This window comes from Ovis aries, chromosome 24, assembly GCF_016772045.2.
Source record: "Ovis aries strain OAR_USU_Benz2616 breed Rambouillet chromosome 24, ARS-UI_Ramb_v3.0, whole genome shotgun sequence".
In the NCBI taxonomy this organism is placed as follows: domain Eukaryota; kingdom Metazoa; phylum Chordata; class Mammalia; order Artiodactyla; family Bovidae; genus Ovis; species Ovis aries.
This window is the reverse complement of record NC_056077.1, coordinates 35241627-35268952: the sequence shown is the minus strand read 5'-3', so window position 1 is coordinate 35268952 and position 27326 is coordinate 35241627. Positions and strand designations below refer to the sequence as shown.

Sequence of the window (27326 nt, the reverse complement as noted above, 5' to 3'; positions counted from 1 at the left end):
GATGATCACTATAGAATTGTTTAGTAGAAAGAAATTTGATAAGTCATCTAAATGCCCAGAGAAGCTGGGTGGAGTCAGTTATTTAATAAGAATGGGAAAGAGCTGTATGTGCTAGGGTAGACTATTTCCACAGTACTGAGATAACGTGAAAAAGCTAGCTACAGAATAGCATGTGTGCCCTGATCCCTTTTGTGTGAAAAGAAAGGGTTTTCTGTTTATATACATTGTAATATATCACATCTGAGTTTATATTATGCTACAGTATATCACATATTACATTGTATTTCTAAAAATTCTAAAGAGCTACAAAAGAACTCTATTTGAGGAGTGCAAATAGAGCCAAGATAGAGAAAGGACATTTTACCTTCCATCTCTTATAATATTTGTGGGGTTTTTTTTTTTCAACACAGAGCATTTATTAGTTTTATAATTGAAATAGGTGCAAATGCAAGCAGTGCTTTTCCACAGATGATGGAAATTTGGGTGTCTTTTTTTAACTGTGCCATTTCTACTTTTCCGTATTCCCAGGTTTCTTCTTCATGAGAGCATGTGTTACATTCAAACGATGTAAAAATAATAGACTTATTTTTAGAGATTTTTCTGCCGATGAGGAGGAAGGAATGCTATTTATTGACCAGGGAATTCATCTGGAGATCCTGGGAAATATAAATACATGGAATGTGGCTGCAGACATTCAGAATGTCCCCATTAGGTATTAGCGTTGCATTCGCATTCCATTCTAACAGGAACGGAGCAGCTGTCACATCTCTTCAGTACATCCTTTATTCCAGCAGATTCCTTCATTGTGTCAGCAAAATGTAAATGCATCATTCTTGTCGGGCTAACTTCAGGAAACAATGAGTGCGTGATGATGCTTTTTCTTTTCTTTTTTTAAAATAACTGGCATTTCAAGAATAAGCTGCATTTAGGATAACCTTCTACATCAATTGCCTTGCATCAGGTCCTGCAGGAAGTACACCTCCCCTGGGGGGTGATGTGTGGGTAAGAGTCAGGGGGTTAAAGGTCAGGGCATCAGGGCTCGTGGCGTTACTAGTGGTACCCAGCCACACGCCTGCCACCAGCCGTTTAAAGGCAGCTCATGGCCGTAGTTCCAGAACCCACAAGACATTTGAGCTGCTCAATAAGATGACCAATCTGGCTTCCTCCTCTTCCTTTTCAGAAAGCTGCAGGAGACCCAGATGTCCACCACCTCAAAGCTAGAAGAAGCCGAACATAAAGTCCAGACTCTGCAAACAGGTGTGCTATTCTGCCTGCCCATCAGGCCACTGCCAGCCAGACTGACCCAGAACAGGTTTACTCCACCTCCCAGTCCCTGCAGGTCCCCCTGACACCTGTCTCCCCGCCCCTGTGGTGAGCCTGGAGGAGGGAGGGAGCCAGCCCACACCCCAGTGTGCCTCAGACACCACCCGCCTCCCCGACCCCGGCCCCTTCCCACCTCGACTGCGTGAGTCACCCACTCTGAGTCCTTCGAGGCAAGGTGGGAGGCTGCAAACTCCATGTACATCACTGCCAGGAACCATCCTTTCTTCCTGCTCTTTTTCCAACAAACACGTCTAAATCACCAAACTGCCAAGGGCTAACTTGTCATTTGGAACAATAATGGAGGAAAAAAACATTTATTTCTACCCTGTGAAGTTAAGGAGAACAGTAATAGCAGACCTTTAAAACTGCAAAAGTACCCAAAAATCTATGCTCAGGTTTCTCTTTAAACTTCTTTTTGCCTTTTTTTCTTTTTGTTCTGAAAGAGAAACGGGACTATATATTTAATTTAAATGTGGAAAAATAACAGAAGAGATCATAATCCAGGTTTTAAAAAAAAATGACAGAGTGGGAGAAAATAATCACAACAAATTCAGACACGTAAGATCCCCAAAATATAAAGATCACCCGAAAATCAATAAGAATAGATGAACAGTCCAGGAGAACAAGGAGCTAAGGATGGAAACAAGGAGTTTACAGAATAAACACACAGCCAATACACATATGAAAAAAATGCTAATTTTGAATAGGCAGGGAAATGCTAATTAAATCAGTGAAAGATTGTTTTGCCTGTCAGATTGTCAAAAAAAAGTTTTTTTTAATTGATAATATCCAATGTTGGTGAGAGTATAGGAAAAGAATCACACTCTCAGTATTGATGGGAATGTAATTGCCTCTTGGGAGGCCAGCTGGGTGGTATTTATCTGAAGTTGGAACGTCCCAGCCACTCACCCAGCACCTTCCCTTCAAGGTATCCTGATGCCCCGGGCATGTGGCAAGCCCTGTGCAGGAGCTAAATTGTTACTGTCATTCTCATGTCCCAGCATAGAGAGATTTCTATGCTTCTGCTCAGGGCACGGAGAAGGCAATGGCACCGCACTCCAGTACTCTTGCCTGGAAAATCCCATGGACGGAGGAGCCTGGTAGGCTGCAGTCCATGGAGTCGCTAAGAGTCAGACATGACTGAGTGACTTCACTTTCACTTTTCACTTTCATGCATTGGAGGAGGAAGTGGCAACCCACTCCAGTGTTCTTGCCTGGAGACAAGAGGAGCCTTGGGACAGAGGAGCCTTGTGGGCTGCCGTCTATGGGGTCGCACAGAGTTGGACACGACTGAAGCGACTTAGCAGCAGCAGCAGCTGCTCAGGGCAAAGTGTAAATCTCAGAAGATGTTTGTATCATCCTATTTATGGGTGCGTGTGTGTTAGTCACTCAGTCGTGTCCTACTCTTTGCGACCCCATGGACTGTTTCCCACCAGGCTCCTCTGTCCATGAAATTCTCTAGGAAAGAATACTGAAGTGAATTGCCATTCCCTTCTCCAGGGGATCTTCCCGACCCAGGGATCAAACTCTGGTCTCCTGCATTGCAGGCAGATTCTTTACTGTTGGTTTTTATGGGGGGGAGGTGTGTATATATATGTGTATATATTTTTAATTTATGGGAGTGGGTAAAAATATATATATATGTATATACACTTAAACATATATGCAATTATATATGGAAATATTTTTAATAATGAAATTTATTTAAAAGCACGAAATTTATGTAATTAGAGGCTCATGGGATGAGCTGAAGCAGCAGTGGCAGGGGATTTTTCTTTTCCATTCTGTGATACTTTTGTAATCTTTGCCTCCTTTGGAATGAGAATGTGATTTTTTTTCTTTCTGATTTAATAGGAACAATTAGTATCTTATATCATGATTTTATGTCCTCTGCCTTTCAGCCCTGGAAAAAACTCGAACAGAATTATTTGACCTGAAAACCAAATATGATGAAGAAATTACTGCCAAGTAAGTCTCTGCCCATCTCCCTCTGTCAGGTAGCTCCCAGTACTGCTAATCCATGAAAGGTCTCCCTGCTTCGCCCTCCTGTTGACTGACTTTGCAAAGTGGTACAGGGTTTAGAAGATACTTGGCCTCTGAGCTGCTGTAAAGAACAGAGTGTCATTCCCATGGTTCCCTTGCATAAGTTTAAAACCTAAGATGTGACAATAAGCTGTGTCTGGTGCTCTCAGAACAGCCCTTCCAACTGACACTTTTTTTCTTAATTATTGTGAAGCCCGGTCACCACTGTGCCTTTTTCTAAGAAATTTTGGGAAAGCATCAGCACAGAGGAGGTATGATACTTGGGATGTTTTGTGGAGCTTGGTCTGTGGCAATAGCATCACCTTTTACCCGTGCCCACACAGATGTATCTTTTTAAACCCCACCTTATGGTGCTAGGTGTCCATGTGCAGACACTTAGGCAAAGTAGGGGTGTATGCATCTTTGGGCAGGTATATCAGATAAAGGTCTTGTCGGGAAGGAATCAGTGATCTGCTGCAGGTACCCTGTTGCCAGCCAGCAAGCAAGGAATAACATTGACATAAATCAAGAAAGATAAAGAAGTAACAGATTGTTCCCTGAAAACGCCAGGCTACCGTCTAAACTGCTTTTTCCTGTCCCGGGAGGCTCCTCCCATCTCCCCCAGACACCCATCCACCACTCCCTATCCGCCCCCAACCCATTCCCAACAGCTGCATCTCCAGTAAGACTCAGCTCCTGCTGTGCTCACACCAGGCCTCAGTGGGCGCTGGTGGGTTTTGGCAGGATGGCTCTGAATAGCTCCACCCTCCTCCCCTGCTCCTGCTCCTGCTCCGCGTGGGGCCCTGGTACTCAGCACCCCTCAGTCCGATCACCTTCACCCTTGACCTCGGAGGTCGCTGCTGGGCCAACTGCTCTCAGGGCACATGGGCGGAGGGGGGGGCGGTGGGGGGGCGGGGATTGACCTTTGTCCTGGATTGTTCAGTAGCTCAAGACCTCGAGAGCCCAGGTACCTGGGCCAGGTGGTCAGAACCAATTTCGATCACGAGCAGAGAACTTCCTCACAGATACTAAAACGTCCCAGTCAGTCTTGGTGATTCTGGCCAATGTGCTGACACGTCTAATCCTGGTGGAACCCTCCAGATCACTGTCCCCTCTTCTCCTAGTGTGCTGAACGTGACTTCAGATGGTACAGAAAGGACTGGTTCTAAGGTCCAGTGACCCTTAAAATTACACTTTGAAAACTGGCAGTTCTGGTATTAACCCTTCTGATCCCGGGCATCACTGTTGATGAGCCGCAGGCATGCCCTCCCCACTGAGCCCACAGCCTGAGAGCTCCTCACCCCCGCAAACGTATCCTCCGAGGCACCACACCAGCTGCTGTCCCCTTGGCCCTCCTAGGTGTCCGTGTCTGGGTTTCCTTTTCTGCCAGCCATCTTTGTTTTTCTACTATTTCTGCTTAGACTTTATTCTACTACATAGGTTGTTTTTCTCAGTAAATTTGATTTTTTTTTTAAATTATAGTACTTTAACCTGATACATAATTCTGACCTTAGTTTATAGCATTTCTTTTCTAAAAGTTTAATCTGAAGATTCTATGCTTATTCCTTGATTCATTCACTCTTATCCACATCGTCTCGCTGACAAACTTCATAGGGACTTTGGGGGCTGATAGGTTGGATTGTTTCCTTAGTTTTTGTTGATTTATGTTTGTTGAACCACGCCTCTTTCTAAAAGGCATAGATACATCTTGTGTATCAACAGTCAACAGAGTTTGCTTTATTATGCACTTAAAAAACTTTCTTGTCTCCACCCTGAACGCACCCTATCTTGTCTAATCTTAGAAACTAAGCAGGGTCTGGGCCTGGTTAGTACTTGGATGGAAGACCCCCTGAGAATGCTAGGTACTGTAGGCTATTAAAAAAAAAAGAGAAAAAGCAGCAGCAGCTTTTGTACAGCCAACCAGTAAGCCCATCTAAGCCCATGGTTTCCAAACTGTGGGTCATGATTGTGAAATCTGTTTAGCAAGTGGCAACTGGCTAGTTGGGTCATAAGTAGACTATAAGGAAGGTGGTGACCAGGATGGCCTGGGGACAGGAGGAGGGAGGAAGGGGCTGCTTCTCCTCATCCCTAGGCTTTCCTTTCTGTGCTTGGAGCCAGTGTGCGACGCTCAAGGATGATTCCAGTCTCCCAGGTGGTCTGCTCCCTGGGAAGGATCAGAGATGCCTCCTGAGATGACAGGATGATTTTCAGTCCTCAGTGTTGCCTTAAGTTACTGTTTGTAGATGCAGGAAACCCAGCATGAATCCATTCCTTAGTAGCCAGCTGCATCATTTGACGGTAAGATTGTTAAATCTCAGGTCACCTGAATCAGCAAGGCCACCCAGGAGAGCACCAGAGACCAGTCCTCCTGACCCCAGAACTCTCCTGGAACTTATCAGAGCCCGCTGACCTCTGATAAATGGCAGTAGTTGATGGAGGCTCAGGGAGAATCATCTCTAGACTACTTCTCATCATATCAGTGTATCTTAAGGCCAGAAAGCATTTTTTTTTCCCCAAAAAAAATACACATAAGTGAAAATCCACACATGACTTCTGCTTTTTCATTGAACTAGAGTAAATGGAGGATAGAATCAAAAACCATGGAGTCTGTTATTCTGTCACGTAAAATGCTTTGCCTCCAAACTGCAGCTGTAGTTACCACCTGCTGAAGGGGCCACAGGTGCTCTTGGGGTGCGTCCCCACCTGTGATCGTAGCAGGAAACCCTCGTCTCCTCAGATACGTGGGGAGGCAAGAGGTGCAGCATGTACCTGGGCACAGAGAGAGTGAGCCAGATGGGCGCAACCCAGATCCACCGTCAGCTCCACTGACATTCCTGGAGGCCTTCAGGGAGGCTCAGGGAGAACAGCCATTGTGATCCAGCACAATCCCTGCCGTTGGGGGGACATTAGCATAGCGTCTGCAGTGTCGGGGTGTCCACAGCAGACAGATAGCCCCCTCCAGCTAGGATGGTCAGGAGGGAGTTTAACATGGTGCCACAGGGACAGGGAGAACCAGCTGGATGCTGGTATCCTGAGCAAGACCTGGCTGGGCCTCACTCCGCCTGTATCGGTAGGGGACAGGGCTCCAGGGCAGTACCAGCAACCCCTGACCTTACCCTCCTCTGGGCCCTGGCTAGGACTCCCCACCGCCAGGGGAAGACCACGGGGAGAGGGAGCTGGTAACGGGGATAGTGAGTCTCTGGCACAGGCCCCACCCAGCTGGAGCCAAAGGAGAGGCTGTCAAGGAGGCCTTCCTGCAGACGGTGACCTGTGATTTGAGGCACAAAGATGCACTGGAGTTGGGTTGCTAGAGGCAAAGGCGCTCCATCTGTGAAAACACCAGGCATCGAGGCTAGTCACCTGGAAGACAAGCCCGGAGCTCCGACAAGCTGATCTGCTAGGCAGGTGGGCATGGTGGGCGCCGGGGCTGGACAGAGACTCAGAAGGGGGTCAGCCCTGTCCAACTTTTTGTGACCCCATGGACGGTAGCCTCTGTCCATGGAATTCTCCAGGCAAGAACACTGGAGTGGGTAGCCATTCCCTTCTCCACGGGATCTTCCCAACCCAGGAATCAAACCCAAGTCTCCCACATTGCAGGCAGGTTCTTTACCGGTTAATCAACAGGGAAGTCCCAGATGGGGGTCAGCAATTCTAAATATTAATAGAAGCAAACGTGTAACACAGGGCAGCTGAGGGCCCAACCCTTACTGTAGATGATTCCCAGAGGAAATAATCCATAAAAAATGTAGAGACTGGCCTGAGATAATAATTGCTACTTTCTTTTAACTTCAGAAACAATCGCTTCGGTCTTAGAGCTCCCACACGGAGCCGCCCCCCCGCCACGCTGCACCTCCCATTTCCCTCCCTTTTCATTTTCTGGGAAAGGTCTGCCATTCCACTGTCTGCTTCCGGCCCGACTTATTTGTCCTGTGTTTGACTAGACAACTTTCCTTCTGGTCTAACACTTACCAGTAGAAGCCCACCAGGGCCCAAGCTCCTCACAAGTGGTCTCAAAACATTTCAAAACAATATATTTTCTCCCTTCTCAAAGGAGAGATTCTTAAAAGGTTTCTTTATAAACTTCCCTGGCAGTCCAGTGATTAAGACTCCACAGTTCCACTTGAGGGGGCACAGGTTTGATCAACCTGGTCAGGGAACTGAGATCCTATATGCTGAGCAGCAAGGCCAAAACAATTTATTTTAAAGTGTTGACAGAAAATGCAGAACAGGAAGTGGGTGGCAAAGGCATCATGGAACATGGCTTTGAGTGGGTCATGGCGGGGAGGGGTGGCGGGTCCACTGTCCCTGCCCCATGTGTTCTTGGATAAGCTGCTTGATTTCTGTGCCTCTCTTTCCTCACCTGTAAAATGGGCAGAATAGCAGTCAGAACTCTGGGTGGCAGTGAAGGGTAATGAGGAGTTATGCCCACAGCCCCCAGCACGGTGACAGCTGTCAGCTCTTCTGTTGTCAGCAAATAGAGGCTGTTCCCGACAAGCTCGCCCTGAGCTTGGTGTGTGTGTGTGTTTCTGAAATTACGGGTCTTGGGAAAGACTGGCCTGAATGGCATCATGTCCCCAGAAGGTTTGAAGAGTACATGTTGCCTCTCCCTCCCTGGGAGGATGTCACTGGGATGACCATCCCTCACCGCCCCCACTGGGGACCAAAGCCCACAGGTCAGAGGCAGCGAGGCTGTTGGGAGCCCCTGCTGACTGGGTGCAGCCGTCAGCCTGCGTCAGCTGGCCCAGCCCGCTGGCTGCGTCGGGGACAGCAGCAGGAAAGTTTTCCATGTGTAGGCTTGAAGCGAAATGTAATTAGCCTTTATGTGCAGAACAAGGCTTCATTGATGAATACAGCTGGTCTTTGTTTTGTCCTGTCATTGAGAGTGGGAGGTAAAAGTGTTCTTCTTCATGTTTATTAATGCAAGATTCCTTAGACAAATGGCAAGCACAGTTTAATATTTGTTGGAACATCAGGGGGCTTGCCAAAACAGTTGTTGTGTAAGAGGATTGCAGGGTTTCAGATTATAAGCGTTTCTGGGTTAAATAAATGAATTATTTCTCTGCCTTTTTTTTTTTTTTTAAGTGAAAAAAGTACCTCCTCCTCAGCTGGTCAGGCTATGTACAGATCTTCTGCCTTCTCTTAGCAAATAGAGACTTAGCACCCCAGCTGACATTAACGTGGAAATTCTAGCAATGTCGAGCAGGTTGAGTAAGATTTCAGTGGCTCCCTGGGATGGCCTTGGAGGAGGGGAGACAGCTTCTCAGGCCCCAGGAGAGAGGTCTGGACAGCTCCCCCGCCCCGACTCCACGCCTGTCCTGTGCAGCTGTTCGCTTGTGGTGGGGCTTAGGTGGCCACTGCCTGTGGCGGGAGGAATTTTACCCTCCAGCCGAGATACCAACATTCTGGGCAAGTCTGCAGGAAGTCCCATTTTCACTCAAGTCCACGGCCACCTCTTTGCTCTGTCCCCCAGAGTCCTGGTTGCAGAAGGAACTTCAGTTGTTAATACACACAGTCAGCTTGTTAAATTCCTCCTGACTTGTGGGCGGAGGCTCTGAGCCTCCGATGAAAGGAAATATTGAATCGCACTGAAATACTGCCTTTTTTTTTCTATGGCTACTGTTAGTCTGAGGAGAATTTGCACCTCCCAACCTTTCCTGCCGGTAAAATTCATATTTCTTAAGGCTACTCATGTTGTATTTCTTGCCTATATGCTTTTTAGAAAGAACCACACTGTATGCATGCATGCTTAAACAGTTCATTATGAAAGAGACGTCTATGAAGAACTTCACTTGGGATCATTTTAGAGTGTTTTCTCTTTATCGTGCGTGTACGACCGGTGTATAATCACAAAGTGCAATATGCTCTGAGAAAGCAGAAAACTTGCCCAGCTGAGCTTGACTTAGGGCTTAATTGAAATTGCTTAGGGGAGCCTGTACTCCACACCCCACATTGTGGAGGGAGGGGATTCCTGTGTCCCAGCAGTGGGCACGGGGGGGACCTGAAATGTTTGAAAACATGAGGATGCCCAGGGTTGAAGACATGATCGCGCAGTTGATAAATGCAGCCAGTGTGCAGTGAAAGGCGAGGGGTCGAGCGCGTCCACACATCCGGACCACTCGGGACTAAGTCATGAGGCCCTCTTGCTCCAACAGTCATGGAGGACGTGTCTGTCGCTCTCAGTTTATAGACAGGGAAACTGCCCTGGGAACATGGAATCAGGCCCCACATCCAGACCTTTGGACTCAAAATCCAGTGCCCTTTGCACTTTCCCACCATGACCTCTTCCTGTGCTGCCTTCAGAGAGCAGTGTTACCCACCTGCCGCTTGCTGGGTGGTGGGTCTTCTTGAAGGGTTTTCCGTCTTCTCTCCCTCTCCATGAGCCCGGATGTATTTACCCTCACAGACTGATTTCCCTTTTATTTATTAATTTTTTTTACAGTTCCACATGCAAGACTCAGGAAACTAGGCCAGGTAGAGCCGAGTAGCCAGCATACTCCCATTAGACAGACTTTGCTTCCCCCAACTGAATTTGAAAAGAGCACCTCAGTGTCCAGAAACAGTCTCCCTGCTGTACCTTTAAGAAGAATGTAACATTTTCTATTTCCTGGCTTTTTGATGAGTCATCAGTTTCCAGTACGAGTTGCTGTAATTATCCTGGTTAGATTAATTTCCCTAAAAATAGAGAAGCAGCTACTTTGATGGTTTCGAAGAGATGGACTTGAATAAAGAAACCGTTGTCCTTTAAACCTTAGAGAGAAATCAGACGTGCCAGGAACAAATGATGCATTTTTTTCCCCCTATACCTTATCTGCAAAAGGATGTGTTCATTTTGTAGAATTCCTGTGATTTTTCCTCTCTATCCAAGCATTTTGCTTCACACCTAAAGCTCCATGCCTGCATGAGTACCAAAGGACTTTCCTTGGCTTTTGCACTGACTGTATCTGTTTTGCCTTCTCTTCTTATACAACAGTACAACCCTGATCTGAGGTTTTTTCCAGTCCTGGATTCTCACATCCAGGTAGAAAGTCCTCTGAGTGCTAAACATTCTCCACCTATTCCGTGGACTCTAGGCAGATCCAGAAATTACATGGCATCAATGAGAACTGGCGCTCTTTACTTCCCTTCTACTACTACTACGAAGTCACGTCAGTTGTGTCTGACTCTGTGCGACCCCACAGACGGCAGCCCACCAGGCTCCCGTCCCTGGGATTCTCCAGGCAAGAATACCTGAGTGGGTTGCCATTTCCTTCTCCAGTGCGTGAAAGTGAATAGTGAAAGTGAAGCCGCTCAGTCGTGTCTGACTCTTTGCTACCCCATGGACTGCAGCCTACCAGGCTCCTCCATCCATGGGATTTCCCAGGCAAGAGTACTGGAGTGGGCCGCCAGTGCCTTCTCCGTAAGCTAATCTTAAAACACTGTGTTGAAACGCAGGCAATGTGTCAGGTGCTAGAATTACAGAGTAAAGAGGGCAAGGGGAGTTACGGGTGTGATATGCACACAGACACAGCTCACACGCTCTGTACGTAAAAGCATGTGCCACACACATGCACATAGGGCTGTCTGGCATGTGTGTGTGTGTAAACATGCTTATGAGTGTAGAGGTAGTAATGATATTCATCCAGCCTTCTTCAAGGGGTATTGTAGAGAAAAGGATGTATAAGCTATCACCTGAGTTCAGCATGCTTCTATAAAAAACTGGGGGTTTTTCAGAGATCCTTGAAGTTTTCCTGAGTCACTGTAAAGGACAGTCTTGGCGAATTCACAGTTGGAGGCTAAAGGAAACAGGTAAGGGGCTGTTAGGGAAGACATCCGTTTGTAGAAGATCAAAGCACATTTGATGAGCCACAAATCGGGCATCATAACGGGCGCCTTCCTGCCTGCAGAGCTCGAGGAAGAGGACGGGTGTGTCCCTGTGGACCACACAGAGGTGGCCAACGCCGCCTGACCTGCCTGAGGAGGGGCCCACCTCAGTCCCTGCACCCCACATGCCCGTTGGCATCACTGACACTGAGGGCTTTTGTTGAATGAATCGCTCTGTAGGCGCCCTCACTGTGTCGACCAGTGGATTATGGACGAGGCCTGGGGACTAGTCTCGGCAGTGCTAAGAGCCCGACCAGCAAGGCCATGTGCTTTCTGGAAGGAAAAGCAAACTACGGAAGCTGTTGGCGTTTGGGAAGAAAGCAGGAGCCACCTGAACCTCTGCAGTATCTCACAGAGATATGATAGTGGAGGCCGGTCTGGACCATTCACACTTCTGCCCTGAGTGAAACTCCTCCCAAAGCTGCTTATTTCTGACCTCCACCCCACCTCCTAGCCAGGAGTCCCTTGGCTGCAGAGGGGACCCACAGCCATGCAGGTCATCATGACACTGCTGATCTCCTTAGCTTCTGATATGCAGGGAAGAAGGGCCCTGACCAGGCAAGGGCCCTTTGAAGGGAGAGGCAGGAAGCCTGGAGAAAGTGAGAAACCATCCTTCCCTGGAGTTGCCCCAAATCAATGTAGGCTAATTCCTTTTATATAACATTTATGATTCTTAAAATTCATGAAAGTCACACATGTTTATTGTACAAAATTTAGAAAGTTCTAGTAGATTTTTAAAAATAGGTCATCACTCATTATCCCACAACACATGGATAACTGGGTTTTGTTGTTATGGTTTTTGTTTCTTTGCTTCATTTCTGACTGTACTGGGTCTTTGTTGCAACTCAAGGGCTCTCTAATTATGGCACTTAGGCTTCATTCCTCTGATGCCTGTGGGATCTTAGTTCCCCATCCAGGGATCCAACCCACATCCCCTGCGTTGGCAGGCCGATTCTTAACCACTGGACCACCAGGGAAGTCCCCAGATAACTGTTTCAACATTTTGGCATATTTTATTCCAATCTTTTTTCTATATGGTACTCTATTTTTTTTTTCTTTCACTGTTTACGAATGGTATCAGACTGGTACAGGGTTTTCATTTCTAGGTGGTTGTTATTTTTTACTTGTCATGTAAGTATGTCTTTCTTGTTACCTGTTGTTCAGAAACGTGATGCGCGCTGCACGACATCCCATCAGTAGACCTCCCAGGAGACTGTCACCCATTGAGTTCCCTCCTGTTTGGGGGCCTGATTTGTCACGTTGCCCTCATTGCTGTGCAGGTTGTAACTAGGAAGCTTTACATTTGCTCTGTCTTTTGGAGCCTTTACGTTCTGCCAGTGGCTATGGCATCTTTCAGAGGCTTCCCCATGGCATCATCAGACCAGAATTCTCTGAGGACCCCGTTACCAGGCTACTGTCTGGTGACACTTACAGATGCCCCAGCCTCCCCCTGATTGGTGCACAGTGGAAGGTGCTGGGCCCAGAGTTGGGAGATCCTGGGTCAGGCTGCAGCTCTGTCCCCAGTGTGGCCAGCACAGCTCCCTCCCCGGGCAGCAGCAGTGTCCTCAGTAGCAAAACAGGAAGATTGGACCAGAGCTCAGGCAGACTTGAAGGGTCTGCCCGTTTCTCAGCTCCTTGAACTTGATCGATCACCCAGCTCCTTCCCCAAAGCTGGGCTCTCCCATCCTCCCCCAGCTGGCCCTGTGCAGCCTGTCTGCGGGGTGGCCTTCAGGGAAGAGGCTCCCCAGGACATGGAAGGCAGCATGAGGGTCAGGGGAAGAGCCCAGGTCTCAAGGTCATTCCAGAGTTTGATTCCTGGTGCTGTGAGTACAGAAACCCTGGGCAAGGCGCTCAGTTTCCTTACTCTGGTCTTAGTTTCCTCCTGAGTAAAGGGAGGCCTGGTGCAGCATCTGCATGCACGCCATCAGCAAACGGCTGCCAGGCACCCTGCCTGGCCCATTTGCCAAATGTTGGTTCACTTCCCCCACTGTCCAATCTCTTCCAACCCTAAGGAACCCCAGCATCTTCCATGTTTGACTTGTGAAAATCAGGCCAGTCCATCTGCATCACAAGAGCCCTGTCTGTATTTGCAGCTGCGGGTGTTGGGTAAAGTGCCCTGTTTTCGTGTTGTATCATCATCCTAAGAGACTCTGAATTTAAAATCTTAACTAGTTCCCCTTGGGTGCTGCTAACACTGGTGGCAAAAAGTTCTTAGTTCAGATGATTGAGGGGCCGCTAGTGCCTTTAACCTCTGGAGGTTAATAACTGCAAAATAACTGCCTTCCAAAATCCACATGCCACGTGTGTGCGGAACCCACCTTCTAAAGCAAGAACAGTGTGGTTCCCTCCAGCCACACGTCAGGGGCAACTCCGAGAGTTCAACAGAGACCTGTTTCCACGTGGCCTGGAAAATTTGGGGGCCCCTGGGCTGATATAAAACAAATTAAGAGAGGTGCCAAGCATCTGGGCATAAGCATAGATGTCTGGGGCTCCTGTTCTGGGATATCGTTAAGAGAAACTTTGGGGAACCAGCCTTCAGAATGAGAAGTTTCCTATAGGAAACGGTGGGAGAGCCAGATAATTGAACTCATTGATTTCCTTCACGGCTTGTTTGCCCTTTCATTCTCTTCCTGAGGTGCTGTTTGTTGAGGAATGTCTCCAATTGCCAGAAAGACAGTGGGGTGTCTCGTATTCCCCCCTCCGCCCCCGCCAGCTCTCCTTTCAGCCAGAGCTGAGCTCTGAGGCAAGCCTGCAGTATGAATTTTTAATGCAGAACTTTATGGCATCGCTCTGGCAGCCTGGCCGCATTGCTCTCCTGAGCTTTGAGATTTCATGCTCTGCTGAACAGAGCAGAGACTCAGGGCCTTCAGCATCAGTGAGGATTAACCCCCACGTGACCGCACGTGTGCCCTCCGATTTCCCTAAAGGTAAAGTTGGGAGAAAATATTAAAATTATGTGGCATTTGGAATGTTATCCACAGAGCCTTGGTGCAGAAACAGAGCGTAATCTTGAAATTTCATAGGAAAGCATATATTTTTAGCTTTTCATTTATCTTTTTTTTTAAGTTTGCCTATTTTCATTTTGATGCGTTTGTGTGGTCTTTCTACCCTGAAAAAAAAAACAAAACATCAATCTATAGAATTTATGCAACATAAAGATTATTAGATCCTTCCGTTTTCCATGGAAAGCCCCCGGGTACTTAGAAACTTAGGATTTGTTGTCAAAAGGGGAAAAGGACCGGTTATGTGAAGTAGGTAATTCCGTGTTTAGGCATATGGTTGATTGGCCTTTTCTTCTGATAGCTTTCTAGTATTTTTGAAAGTTTCCAGATTAAAGGGGGGAAATTTTTAGAAGTTGTCTATAAAAATGGCTTGAGCTTAAATGAGTTAGGGAAGGAATGGAGCCTTCGATCAGTGGTGCCAGAATAGCTGGCTAACACTCAGAGGATGAGAGATGGGGCAGAGCCCTGTGCAGAGTCAAGCCTTGACGTTTTAAATATTTACATATGAAAAACAAAGTCATAAAAACACTAGGAGAAATTTTAGATGGATATTTATATAATGTGGGGGTGGGAAAAAAACGTTTCAAAGCATGATGCCAAAGGTAGAGCTCACAAAGGAAATTTCACAGCTTGCTGGCGATTGATGAGTGACTGGTGGATAAAGTGGCAAAAATATTTGCATCGTGTATGACAGGGAAAGAGAGTCTCTGTGTGTGTGCATATATACGCAAGCACACCTCGTTGGTGCCATTTTCCAAAAGTATTTGCTTTTCCTTCATGTCTGTGTGTCACAAGCTGGTGATTCTCACAGTATTTCAGACTTTTTCACTGTTATTAAATTTGTCATGGTGATCTGAGATCAGCGATCTTTGAGGTTGCCATTGCAAAAAAGTATTACGACTCACTGAAGGCTGAGGTGATGACTAGCATTTTTTAGTATTAAATTTTTAAATTAAGGTATGTACATTTTTTTTAAGATATAATGCTATTGCACACGTAATGGACTACATTCTAGTGTAAACAGAACTTTTATGTACACTGAGAAACCTAAAAATTGACATGACTTACTTTATTGCAGTATTTGCTTAAGGGGGATAGTCTGGAACCAAGCCAGCACTGTCTCCAAGGTATGCCTGTGTATATAAAGAACCCTTAGAAATCAATAAGAAAAAATTTAATACCCAAAGAGAAAGCTCCAGTTCCTTACTAGACACAGGCCTCTCAGGCTCAAGCGAACTCATGATCCTTCCTGACCTCCTTCTTGCCTGGAGGCAGCTTCCCTTCCATTTTTCCCCTCCCTGGAGCATATTTGGTCCTCCCTTATTCCAGAGATGAAGGTTCCTTCTTGACCCTGCTGTCTAGCCGTGTCAGCTCCACCTCCTCGAGGCCTTCTGCATTCCTCCTGTCTTTGTCTCCACTGTCACTGCGGTTAACTGGGCTCTTCTCACCCCTTGTCTTTCCTTCTTCAGTCCCTCCCTAGCAAATCTCCCTGCTGCCAGTCGTCCAAGTATCTGTAAAAGTATCTTTCCAAAATATAAATCTGATCCTGTCTGTATGGCTCCTCCTTAAAATCTTTCCATGGCTCTTTTTTAAATTCTATAAATTTTTTTTAGTTGAAGGATCATTTCAGATGTACAACATAGTGATTGAATATTTTTGTAGCTTTGTATGTACCATACAAAGTTATTACAGTGTTACTGACTATATTATTAACTGTATTGAAAGTGCTGTACATTACCTTCTTGTGACCCCTTAATTTTATAGCTGGTAGTTTGTACCTCTCTGTCCCTGCTTCACCTAGTTCACCAATCCACCCACCTACTTCCCCTCTGGCAGCCGCTGTTTTGTTCTCTGTATCTGGAGCCTGTTTCTGTTTTGTTATATTTATTCATTCCACATACAGGTGAAAACACATGGCTCTTTCTTGCCTCCACTGAAAAATGATGCCATAGCGTCCAGGATGCCTCATGACACAGCTCTGCCTTCATAGCCTCATTTCACACCAACTCTAAACCCCAACCCCCACCCCCACCCCGTAGAATTGCAGGCCTTTCCCCTGATCACCAGTTCCCACATCCCAGTTCGCTGTTAGCAGCCTTTCTCCACGAGCACATCACCTGCCCTTCCACACCTCATTCCGGCACCCACACTTATCTGCACCAGCCTCTGCGAGCATGTGAGGAGGGTTCTGGTCTCTCCTATTCCGTGGAGAGAATTTGGGGTCTTGAATTTGTACCCAGAACGTAAACATCTTAATTTTCACTAAATCTGACTGCAGTGTAGTATTTCTTTCCATTGCAAATCAACAACTCAGAACAAGAACAGGTCTGTGGCTTTGTTGCAAGCAGAAATCCTAGTAATTTCACATCACATCACAGTCCTTGTAGATATCTTGAATACTGTTTAAATCCATGACTGCTTCTAAATGTCAGTGATTTGGGGGTTTTTTAATTAATTTATTTACTTTTGGCTGCTTTGTGTCTTCGTTTCAGCAGACGAGATCTCTCATTGCAGCATGCAGGCTTAGTTGCCCTGTGCCATGCAGGATCTTAGTTCCCCAGCCAGGGATCGAACCCACATCCTGTCTTTCGGAAGGTGGATTCTTAACCACTGGACCACCAGGGAAGTCCCCCAAATGTCAGTAGTCCTTAGACCCATTACTAGATCAGGAGACCACCAGGACAAAGGGTGTGCTGTATCAAGGTTCCTTAGCATGTCCTTTGCAGGGGGAAGAACCCCTTTGGTACAGCAGTGCCAAGTGCTGCGGGCTGTCTCCCCTTCCCCCGGCACCAGTGTCAGAGGTGGGTGTACCCGGAGCTGTGTTTGGCCTGGGGAGCTCACGCTACTTGTCTCAGACCTTCTGTGCTTGATCCAGGAGATAAGGGACGGGCTGCAGCAGCTCTGCCGCCCCTCTACCATGCTACGTGGGTGCTCGTAGACGCTTGACTTGATATTTGTTAGGACAAAACTCAGCACTTGCCCGTTGGCTGGTTTACTCCCCCTGTGTTTCCTTATCACCCATGATCATGAATGTGGCTAGCATTCTGGATCTTAGCTACTCACCCACATTGATCATTACTTCTACCTCTTAATTGATCTTCTCTTGAGTTTTAGTGATTTCATTGTCCAGAAGTAATATAAATATATGAGCTAGATCCCATCAACTTCATCATTAATCATTTTTAACATGGTTTCAATAATTGAAAATTATTATTTCCTTCCCAATCCATTTCCTTATTATTTTTTATGATTTATTGTATCTTTAACTTGTCGGAATGTATTATAGCCTATGAGGTAAGGTATGTGTCTGTTTATTATTCTTCGTACCTATTCTCAGCTTGCCCAATAATTCCTTCCTTCAGTATTTAACGCTGGACAAATCAGATGTAAATAATTACATATGTCTCTGGATTGCTGTCTGAAATTTCTTTCCATTGATCCAACTTTTCATCCTTATAAGTACCCAACTGTTTTAATAATGTTTCATTTTCTATCTTGATACCTACTGTAAGTTTACTGCTATTGAGGTTACCTAAGTTTTCTATATGCATCTTACTGAGTTTTATAAATCAACTTGGAAGCTAAACTTATATTTATTTCTCTTTAAGACAACTGCACATAAGAAATGTCATCATTAGCTTTCTTTGTCACTAGCATTTTGTAATTTGATGTTCTATAGATGAATTTATGCCATGTTATTTTAATTCCCACATATTTAATATTTTTATCCCTGTTATAGATGAAATCATTTATTTCATTTTCTAGTTATTCATTACTGGTACATAGAAGTGTCATTTTTTGTCTTTATCAAAAAACGTGGGGCTTTGCTGAATTCTTGGGTCATGGGTTCTCTGCTGTTTTGCTCCAATGAATCCTTTTGGACAAGCATGTAGCCATATTACCTATAAGTAGTGAATTTGTGTGCTTTTCTGACAACCAGAATACCTGATTCTCCTCTTTGATTCCTGTTTTTTAAAAGGAGCATCTCTCTTATCTGTCTGTGGAGAGCAGTGGAGGCTCTTGGTTTAAATGTCTGTCCTGTTTGAGACCCTGCACTCTTGTGATTCCCATTTAAATTCAGCTTTGACCTGGGTTTCAGATTCCATGTGACTGGACCCCTTCCTCTGTGTCATTTGGTGTGGTTCATTTTCTAGTAGGAAAATACTTCTATATATTGTGCTTCTTTCCATTTTTATATTGCATATTTTATGGATTGTCTTACTTTGTGATTTAAGACAAGTTCAAGCTTGTTGTGTTTTATTATTTACTACACCTCTAAGTATGACTTCTTTCTCTGTTATTTTGCTACATATAGTATTGGCTAGTGTGGCTTTAAAACCTTACCCTAGCCTTTTGAAAAAGTCTAGTTAATCTTTTCCTCTTTTGAGGTATGTTTCTATTGCATTTCGTTAGGCTTGGGGTTTTCTTCCAATACATATTTTATTGCTATAGGTGAATTTGGCCTGGTTACATTTACCAGTATAACTCTTATCTTACGTTTTTATTTATTCTTAATACTCTTCCCCCCACCCCGATTCACATCATCTCTGTCAGAAACTTTCTGATCTATTTAAGAAAGATGGACTACAGAGCATAATTGACTCTCTGAATGTCCTGGGTCCTCCAGGCAAGCCCTGCTCCAGATCCCCCCTTTTTACTGAAATTCAGGGTCAACTGCAGAACTATTGAACCCTTTGGAAACCTTTTAAAAGCCACATATTTATTTTAAATTCTCTTACCATACTGCACTGCTATTGCATTATATGTCAAGCATAGCAGCAAGTTATACTTCACTACATTAGCCTCACCTCCTTCTGCAGTGAGACCCAATCCTTCATAGAATACACTGAACCTGCACATTCCAGCTGGCAATTTCCTTAAAGTTGTTCAATTTTCCAAGGACCACGGGCTTCCCTGGTGGCTCAGACAGTAAACAATCTGCCTGCAATGCAGGAAACCTGGGTTCGATCCCTGGATCAGGAAGATCCCCTGGAGAAGGGAATAGCTGCCCATTCCAGTATTCTTGCCTGGAGAACCCCATGGACAGAGGAGCCTGGCAGGCTACAGCCCTGGGTCGCAAAGAGTTGGACATGACTGAGCAGCTAACACTTTTAACTTCTGAGGATCTCCTACTGCCTTCACAAAGCACCTGCTGCTCAGCAGGATTATCAACTACAGTGATAAGAATCCTTTTTTCTCTGGCACATGGTAAATATTTTTGCACAAACTTGAGGCTTGCTAGGTAGATCCTAAGGCACAAACATAGATACATTTTTATCATCACATTGTTTAACTTTTACTAAACTCAGAAATATACTTTCCAGGTATCCAGGGTCCTTCAATAAGGGTTAAACCCAGGGAGTGCCCTACCCTGTCATTTGGAAAGCTGACTGGATCCAGTTTCCTGCCCAGAATCCCAGTGACATTGTACATCAGTGGTCACAGCACATAGCTGAGCTGTAAGGCAGTTATTTGCTGACTGTGTCTTCCCAACAGAGGGCCCTCAGGGTTCTATCCACTGAAGTTTTCCAACCAATCATGAACATACGGAAGAGGGTTTGGCCTGTCCAATAACAATCACTTCCAAAATGTGAATTCTCTAATAAAACCAGGAAGGTCATTCATTTGTTTAACTTCAAATTTTCATCACACTGACCTTCAAAAAGTATTCCAGGTGCCTTTAATACCAGACACAGAATCAGTGAAGCTCTTAGATTAAAACCTGGGAATTCGAGCTTAGAGTTCCATGGGAAAGATGCCTCTTTAAGACTTGGATTTGAATTAAAGCTCAACAACTCAATAACCTGACATGACTAAGACATTCCCCGCATAGGACTTTCTGAGTTCAGTGTTACTGTGACGCCCTGATGTACTGTTTGCTTGGCAACAAGGGAAAACTTTATGTTGCAATTAACTTTGCTATTTTTTTCCTTATGTCTAAGTATCATGAACTTCCTTTGTGGTATTTTAGTGATTAGACAGGATGGAGGGTGTTCTTAAAGATTCATGGCCAAACCCGATGATGTCAGACCAAAGGGAAGGGACGGTCTTCGTGGGGCCAGCAAGTCTGGCCCCGTCTGAATTGTTTGTCTAACACTTCACAAGTAGAAGAGGAACCACTGAATTATTCATTTTCAAGTTGCCCTAAAAAAAGGCACTTACGCTGCCGAATTGCAGACTCTCGGTGCCAGCAAGAGGAAGAGGAAGGATGCTGTCTTTCCTTGGGACAGGCCACTGCCGTCGGCTGCCTGGTTCTCCAGTTTCACTTCCCGACCCTGTGGGGTGAAGGAGACAAACCACCAGCTGCCTTAAGTGCAGGGCAGTTAAGGGGGCGGGGGCCATGGACAGATGCTACCAGGGCCTCCAAAGCCGCAGGTGAGCCAAGTGCTGGATTGATGGGGGGAGACCAGTGGAGGGGAGGCTCTGCAAGCAGCTCTGAAGGGCCAGGAGGTGTGGTCAGAAGTCCCCAGGGCGTAGAAGAGATCCGGAGGACAGCCTGGGGCCTTGAGGTGGGCCCGAGAAGTCCCAGGAAATCATCTCAGCCTTGGACTTGGAGGGGAAGGGAACAGAGCGTAATAACTAGAATTCAACTGGAGAGGTTTCCTTATTCTGAGTTTTAACTTCTCTGCCACCAAACCTTCTCTTAACAATTCCTGCCACATAGTACTTAGGAGAGAAAGGGGGTAATTAGAATCCCTCACAGTCCCACACAAACGCAGGGTTCTTACCCTGGACTGCTCCTTTCTGTGACCTTGAGCTTCTTGGTCACCACTCACCCCCACCCTCAGTTTCCCCACCTGTGAAATCCAAGCAGCATCCTCCTGTCCACCTGCAGTGGTGGCACGTCCCCTGTGCCCTCGGGAGATGGTAGAATGCACAGGATCAGGGGCACCTGTCAGCCCAAGGCAGAGTGCTTACAGGTCAGGCTAACAGGGAAAAGAAAAATCTGAAAGGAGGCTCCGAAAGTGTGAAAGCTCACATGGGGCAGGCCATGCTCCAACCACCAAAAAGACCTACTTCTTAAACATCTGGAGGAAAGAAACAGCACCCTAGGTCCCCTGGGGGACCTGGTGCTCAGGGTGGCGGCCTCGGCTCCCTCCAGATCCCGCGTGGAGGCGGCTGCTGGGAGCCCCTTTCCTGGAGGGAGGAAGGTTGGGATTCCTGTGTCCCCTCCAGAATCCACTTACTCTGTATCAAAGAGAGATACTCATGGATGATTTTTCAATCATGTTCTCCTTGCAAAAGTGTGCCGTTTTTCCTTCCCTTTGATGAGGTTAACGGAGATACTAAGAGGTAACTGACTTGACTAAAACTAGCAAAGTACTCCTCATCTGTATTCTTTCCCAGGGGCCACTCTGTAGCATCCTGCCTGTCTCTGCACGGGCCTTCTGGTCACCTCATTTCTGTGCCCACGGTGGTCAACAGCCTACCGACTTTATGGTTGACAAGTTATAATGGAGAGACACTAAACTACTGTGATGGTCTGTGCTTTTTTAATCACCTTATAATTTTGTTTTTTGTTTGTTTGCTTGTTATTATGTTCAATTTCTGGCATACAGTAGAGGACAGAACCCCTAGGTGCCTACTGGACAATTCCAGCCGTGCTTTCCTGGCCCACCTGTCATTACTGCCATTTTATCTTGAAGCTCCTTCCAGAATCTTTTCCCTTCACCTCTAGATGGTTTGGCCTGTAGAGCCTCGCATTCAGGACTCTTATTCTTTAATATAGCCACCATACTATTATCATAGGTGGTCCAGTTGTAAAGAATCCTTCTGCCAGTGCAGGAGATGCAAGAGATGCGGATTCAATCCTTGGTCATGAAGAGCTCCTGGAGGAGGAAATGGCAACCCACTCCAGTATTCTTGTCTGGAGAATTCCATGGACAGAAGAGCCTGGCAGGCTACAGTCCATGAGGCCACAAACAGTCAAGACGCAACTGAGCACGCACACTATTATCACATCAGAAGTTAACTTCTTTATATCATCAATACTTAAATTTCTAATTACCCCTAAACATTATACATGAAAATTTTTAAGTTGTTTTGACTCAGGATCCAAATTAAGACCCACACATTGCAATTGGTTGGTATATCTTTTAAGTCTCATCCATTTTTATTGATCCATCTCTTTTTCTTTTCCTGTCAACCTGTTTGGAAGAGAAACCAGCTTACTTGCCCTGAAGAGTTTCCCACAATCTCTATCTTGTTTCAGATGTAGTTTAGCTTGTTCCTCTGTCCTCTCATCCCTGCAAGTTTGTAGTTGAACCCAGAGGTCTGATAAGATTTAGACTGGAATTTGGGGGCAAAACCTACTTCCTAGGCAGTTGTGATTATAATCTGTTGTCTTGGGTGTTGAAAATTAGCTGTGACCAGAAAAGAAAGATCCTGATTTTCATGTACAACAATAATAATGAGTGTGTGCATGGGTTTATGAAGTTTTCTCTTTACCCTCCATCAATATTCTTATTTCGTCCTTGTGCCAGTTTCTTTGACAGAGGCCACGCTATTCCTCCCAGGCAGATGACTGTCACGCTCCCAGATCTGCCCAAGGTCAAAGGACCAGGAGGCAGTGGGAGGGAGTCTGGCCTGTCTACCTGCCATGCCAGCCACATTCTGGTGACTCTAGCCCAAGGTGTCATCACTCCATCCTACTTGTGACCCCTGGCACTTGATCTAAGGGAAGAAAAGGATTTTCACACCAGACTGCTCCTCCTGGCTTTTAGAGCCACAGTTTTAGAGAACGTGAGAGAAATGGCAAGAGGCATCTGAAGTTAATCCAGATGCTTATCCCAAGAGGCTTCCACGACCTCAGGAGCAGCAGTCTCGTGAGCTAATTCTCCAGCCATGGCTGTCCCCGGGGCTCTACCCTGCGAGGACTGAGCCTGGGTGATGGTCACAGGCAGTTTCTGATCATAGCAGGTTGTACTTCGGGGAGTGACTCAGATTAAACTAAAGGAGGATTTATTTAAATTATTTCGTGTAAGCAAGTCAGTTAAATAGTAGGGCCAGAAGGGAAATTTCCTTCCCATTTGGTATTGATGAGGCTTCACCAAAATTGATTTTAATCATTACTTGTATCACTGACATTTAAATATAACAGTCATCAGAAGGAACAAATTGTGGTTAATTCCTGAACAAGCAGAGGTGACCTTCTGGCCGTTTTAACTGTCTCTTGATACAGTTTTATTTGCAACAAGAGTAAAAACCACTGTTTCCTGAGGGTCTGACACAGCGGTCAAGCTCTATAACTGTTTCTCTGCCCAGACCTCGACTTGATCAGAGAGGGAGGGTCTACTCTGGGGTGACACGTTTGACTGGGGGCTTGAATGGATGCCAGGTAGTTTCACCCCAAAGCAGAGGTGGCCTAACCCGGGTGGAAAATGAGAGACAGGACCCATCATACAGCTGGGGGTTGTCAAGAAAACCCTTCCACAAAGGATGCTTTCTTCTCCCACCTCCCCAGCCAATCCATGTCAAGTCCTGTTTGTACCCAGCTCTGTGGGCCCCAGGAGGGACGGGGAGTAACGGGGAGCAACAGGGAGATGAGCCAACAGCCCTGCCCTCTGGCAACTCATGCTCCCAAGAACCCGGGTCTATAGATACTTTTTCTTCCAGGGAAAGTGTTTGCCTCCTCTTTCAAGGGCTACAAAAAGTGGTCAGAAAAACTAAGTATTTTCCTTCTGCCAAAACAACTTACAGACTCTTTCCTTGAAAGTCATATTTACAACTTGGCAAAACAGCCCTCCACTTTCTGCTGTTTAGAATCCCAGCCAGTGAGTTGTTGCCTGTCACATGCAGGGTGGACTCAAGGAAGTGAAGGCGTCGTAGGTCTGCGTCGTTCATCAGCCAGGATTTAGGGAGCGCCTGCTGTGTTCTCTGGGATCATGGCCGCAAATAAACAAGCCATCAGTATCTGAACAAGGTACTCAGAGGCAGAAATAAGTGCAATAAAAATAAATGAGCAGATGACTGGGAGCAGGGCTGCCAGGAGACCCTCAGAAGACAGTGGGTCCTGGAGCCAAGGCCTAGATGGCGACAGCAGCAGCATGTGGAGCTCAGCAGCAGGGATAGCTGTGCGGACAAGCATGGTGGCTCTAAGGAACAGAATAAGGCTAGAGAACCCACAAGAGCGTTTGTCGATTGAGCCACAAAAGGAAATGTGCACAGAATGCATGTCACTCGCAGACTAAAGCCTCGGCCCCACCTCAGCGGCGCTGAGGGAACAGTTGTGCACTTGGGCCTCTTTGTCTGGATGGCTGGACAAGCGGGAAATGAAACTGGAAAAGGAGCCAAGGTGTTGATGAGAGGTGGCCCCCAGGGGTCCTGGCCCAGAGGACACGGGGAGGGAGGGTGCTGGGGAGCAGCTCTCGAGCCCATCACACTGCCTAAGGCACACTGGCTGTGAACTCTGCCCCGGGAGCAGGAGGTGGCCAAGGGCTCGCCTGCCAGGCAACATGTTGAGACCAATGGGTGGAATGTGGGCTCACGTTTTTTTAGAATAATATCGTCAAATCTGTGATGGCTCACTCTGTCTACAAAAAGAAAGAAAAGCTTTCAAAGTACTTTGTATGACTTTACCTGACAAAGAGAAGACAAAAGAAATCAGAGGCCAGTCTCACTTATAAATATTTATGGGGGAAAAGTACTCAATAAAATATTAGCAAATAGAACTCAGGAGCGTGTTAAGTGCATAATATCCACAACCAAATAGGGGGCAAGTGACTGTCAGTGTAATTTACCATTTTAGCGAGTCAGAGAAGAACCTTCTAATTAGCTTCATAAATGCTTAAAAGGTACTTAATAAAATCAGTGTCCTTCTTTTATTAAAAAGTCTTAATAAAATACGAACAGTTGGCTGTCGCATTAACAAAATACAAACACATGTATTTAAAGCCCAAAATGAGCAAAGCGTTTGATGGTAAACCAGTGGAGGCCTCACCTGTGATGTCAGCCACCATCTGACATTAGGCAAGGGTCCCCACTGTCACCTAGCTATGTGTCTGTGCTCTGCTGTCATGAGAGAAAGAAATAGGAGGCATAGAAGGGGCAGGAAGAGGCTGGCCTCATGACATGGTTGGGGTGGTTGCCATGGAAACACAAGCTTGATGGACTCCCACCCCATGTGGTCTGGTTCAGTCTCTGGTTCGTCTGGTTGTGCCTCCCTCTGCCCGCTGTTCTCTGCCTCCTTCAGGTTGCAGACCAGAGGTCCTCTCCTCCAAGAGCCTCTCTCTTCCTGTTTGCAAAGCCTGCTGTCCCTCCTTCTGGGCTGTCCTGGACCCAAATTCCCTGGTGTCTTCACTTCCCTGCGCCCACCTGAGCAGACAGTAACAGGGTCTCCCGTCTTTGAACTCCTGGGATGTATGGCGTCCATCCCTGTGGTCCCAGTAAGGTGAATGTCAGTGCCCTGTGCACTACCAACCCAGGATGTTTGTTTCCCCATCGGACGTGGCACATAGTAGGTGCTCTGTAAGCATCACTGAAAGCAAGCTGCCCCAACTCCACTCACACCCCTGGGCCTCAGGCTGGTGCCACCTCCTTCCTGTGCAGCCTTGCCCTGCCTGTCACACTGGCCTCAGACCAGCCTTTCCTCTCCTGAGACCAAGTCCCACCTGTGTGCCTGTGTGCAGGCGGAAGAGGCCCTTTTTCTGAAGACCCTCAACCCCCATTAAGGCGATTCCAGCCCTATAGCCAAGACACCTCCTCATCCCTGGCCCTCTGGCTCCTCCTCCTCTTCGTTTTCCCACCAGTTCTTATCGCATGCGGTCCAGCAAGCCCTGCTTCTGGGCTCCTCTGCTCCTTTGTGCTGGGAGCCAGGTTTGGAGACTGACCCGCCTTCCTGATGAGCCAGGTGGCAGATATAGCGTCCACTGGGTGGGGCAAGCATTCACTTTACCAAGCATACTGGAACTTTTTGCTTGTTTTTAAATCAGGGAGAATGGATCTTTAGATATTTCTTCTTCTTTTGTTTTTCTTTTATTGTTTTGTATTTTTGACTGCGTCACACAGCTTGCAAGATCTTAGTTCCCCCACCAGGGATTGAACCTTCCTCTCTACAGTGAAAGCAAAGGGTCCTACCCCCCAGACTGCCAGGGAAATCCCAGATATTTCTTCTTTTGATGCCTAAGAACTTTACAATCTAGAATTGAGGCTCTTGACCTGGATCCAAGAAAATACACTGACCATTAAAGTTTGCCCCGGATGCTTTTTCAACTGCCCTGTAGATTTACTTTGCTTAAATAGCTCCTGAAGTTGCAGGTTTGTTTGGGATTGAAATATGCTCCACCCTTGCCCTGGTGCCATCCCTCAGCACTCGGGAGACTAGTGTGAAAGGAAACACAGGGTTTCCATCGTGGATATGATTTCCCTACCGTCAGCCTTGACTGTGTCCTTTCAAGTTCCTCATAAAAAATCATGTGCCAGCCCAGAGACTACCCTGGAATGATCTGTGGGGAACTGATTGAATGAAACTGCATATTCCAGGCCAGGCTGAAATGATCCGCAGTCTGCAGCCAGAGCAGAGCACAATGCTGCTCTGGTTAATAGTTCAGTGAAAGCTGTTTTGTCAGCTCGTAAAAAGGTGAGAGAACGTAATCTTTATAATAAATAGTTTTGCTGAGCAAACAATAACGTGCAGTTATTATGGACTTTGGAAAATAAATGATTTTAGACTAACGTCAGGCTCCAGCTCCAACCCACTGATGTGGTAGCTGAGCCTGCGAAACAAAAAGAAGGAACCTCCCCCCCCCCAGAATATTGTTGACCGCCCTGCTATGAGAGCACATGCCATCTAATTCATAACTGTTCTTTTCAGATAACGTTTCCGGTTGCTTTTTTAACCCCTGGGCACTTTCATGTTACTTACTGAGGGCAGTTTGTCTGGTAGGATTCATGTTGTTGGGGAGGGAGGGGGGCAGCAGCAGCTTGGCAAGGAGTGCGTTGTACCGACTCGGTGGCAGACAAGTTATAAGATTCGACCAGTATTGACAAATCTGCCAGCGCCAAGGGCTGCACTTCACGTCTCCAAGAGCCCTGATCACATTTTGGTACCCAGTGGGTTGTGTTTTTCATCTCCCCTTTTAAAAAGCATGCCCCCTTGGAAAGGTGCATCGCTGAGCCTAC

At 46.4% G+C, this 27326-nt stretch overlaps 1 protein-coding gene across 5 annotated transcripts in view; it reads left to right on the top strand.

The window, feature by feature from the left end:
• CUX1 (cut like homeobox 1) overlaps window positions 1-27326 on the top strand; it is a 350788-nt gene that overhangs the window by 213791 nt on the left and 109671 nt on the right. For all 5 annotated transcript variants that reach the window (XM_012104509.4, XM_004020987.5, XM_012104502.5 and 2 more), the window contains exons 7-8: window positions 1181-1257; window positions 3225-3291. In XM_012104509.4, coding sequence (XP_011959899.2) covers window positions 1181-1257; window positions 3225-3291 — 144 coding nt within the window. The remainder of the gene's footprint in view (window positions 1-1180; window positions 1258-3224; window positions 3292-27326) is intronic.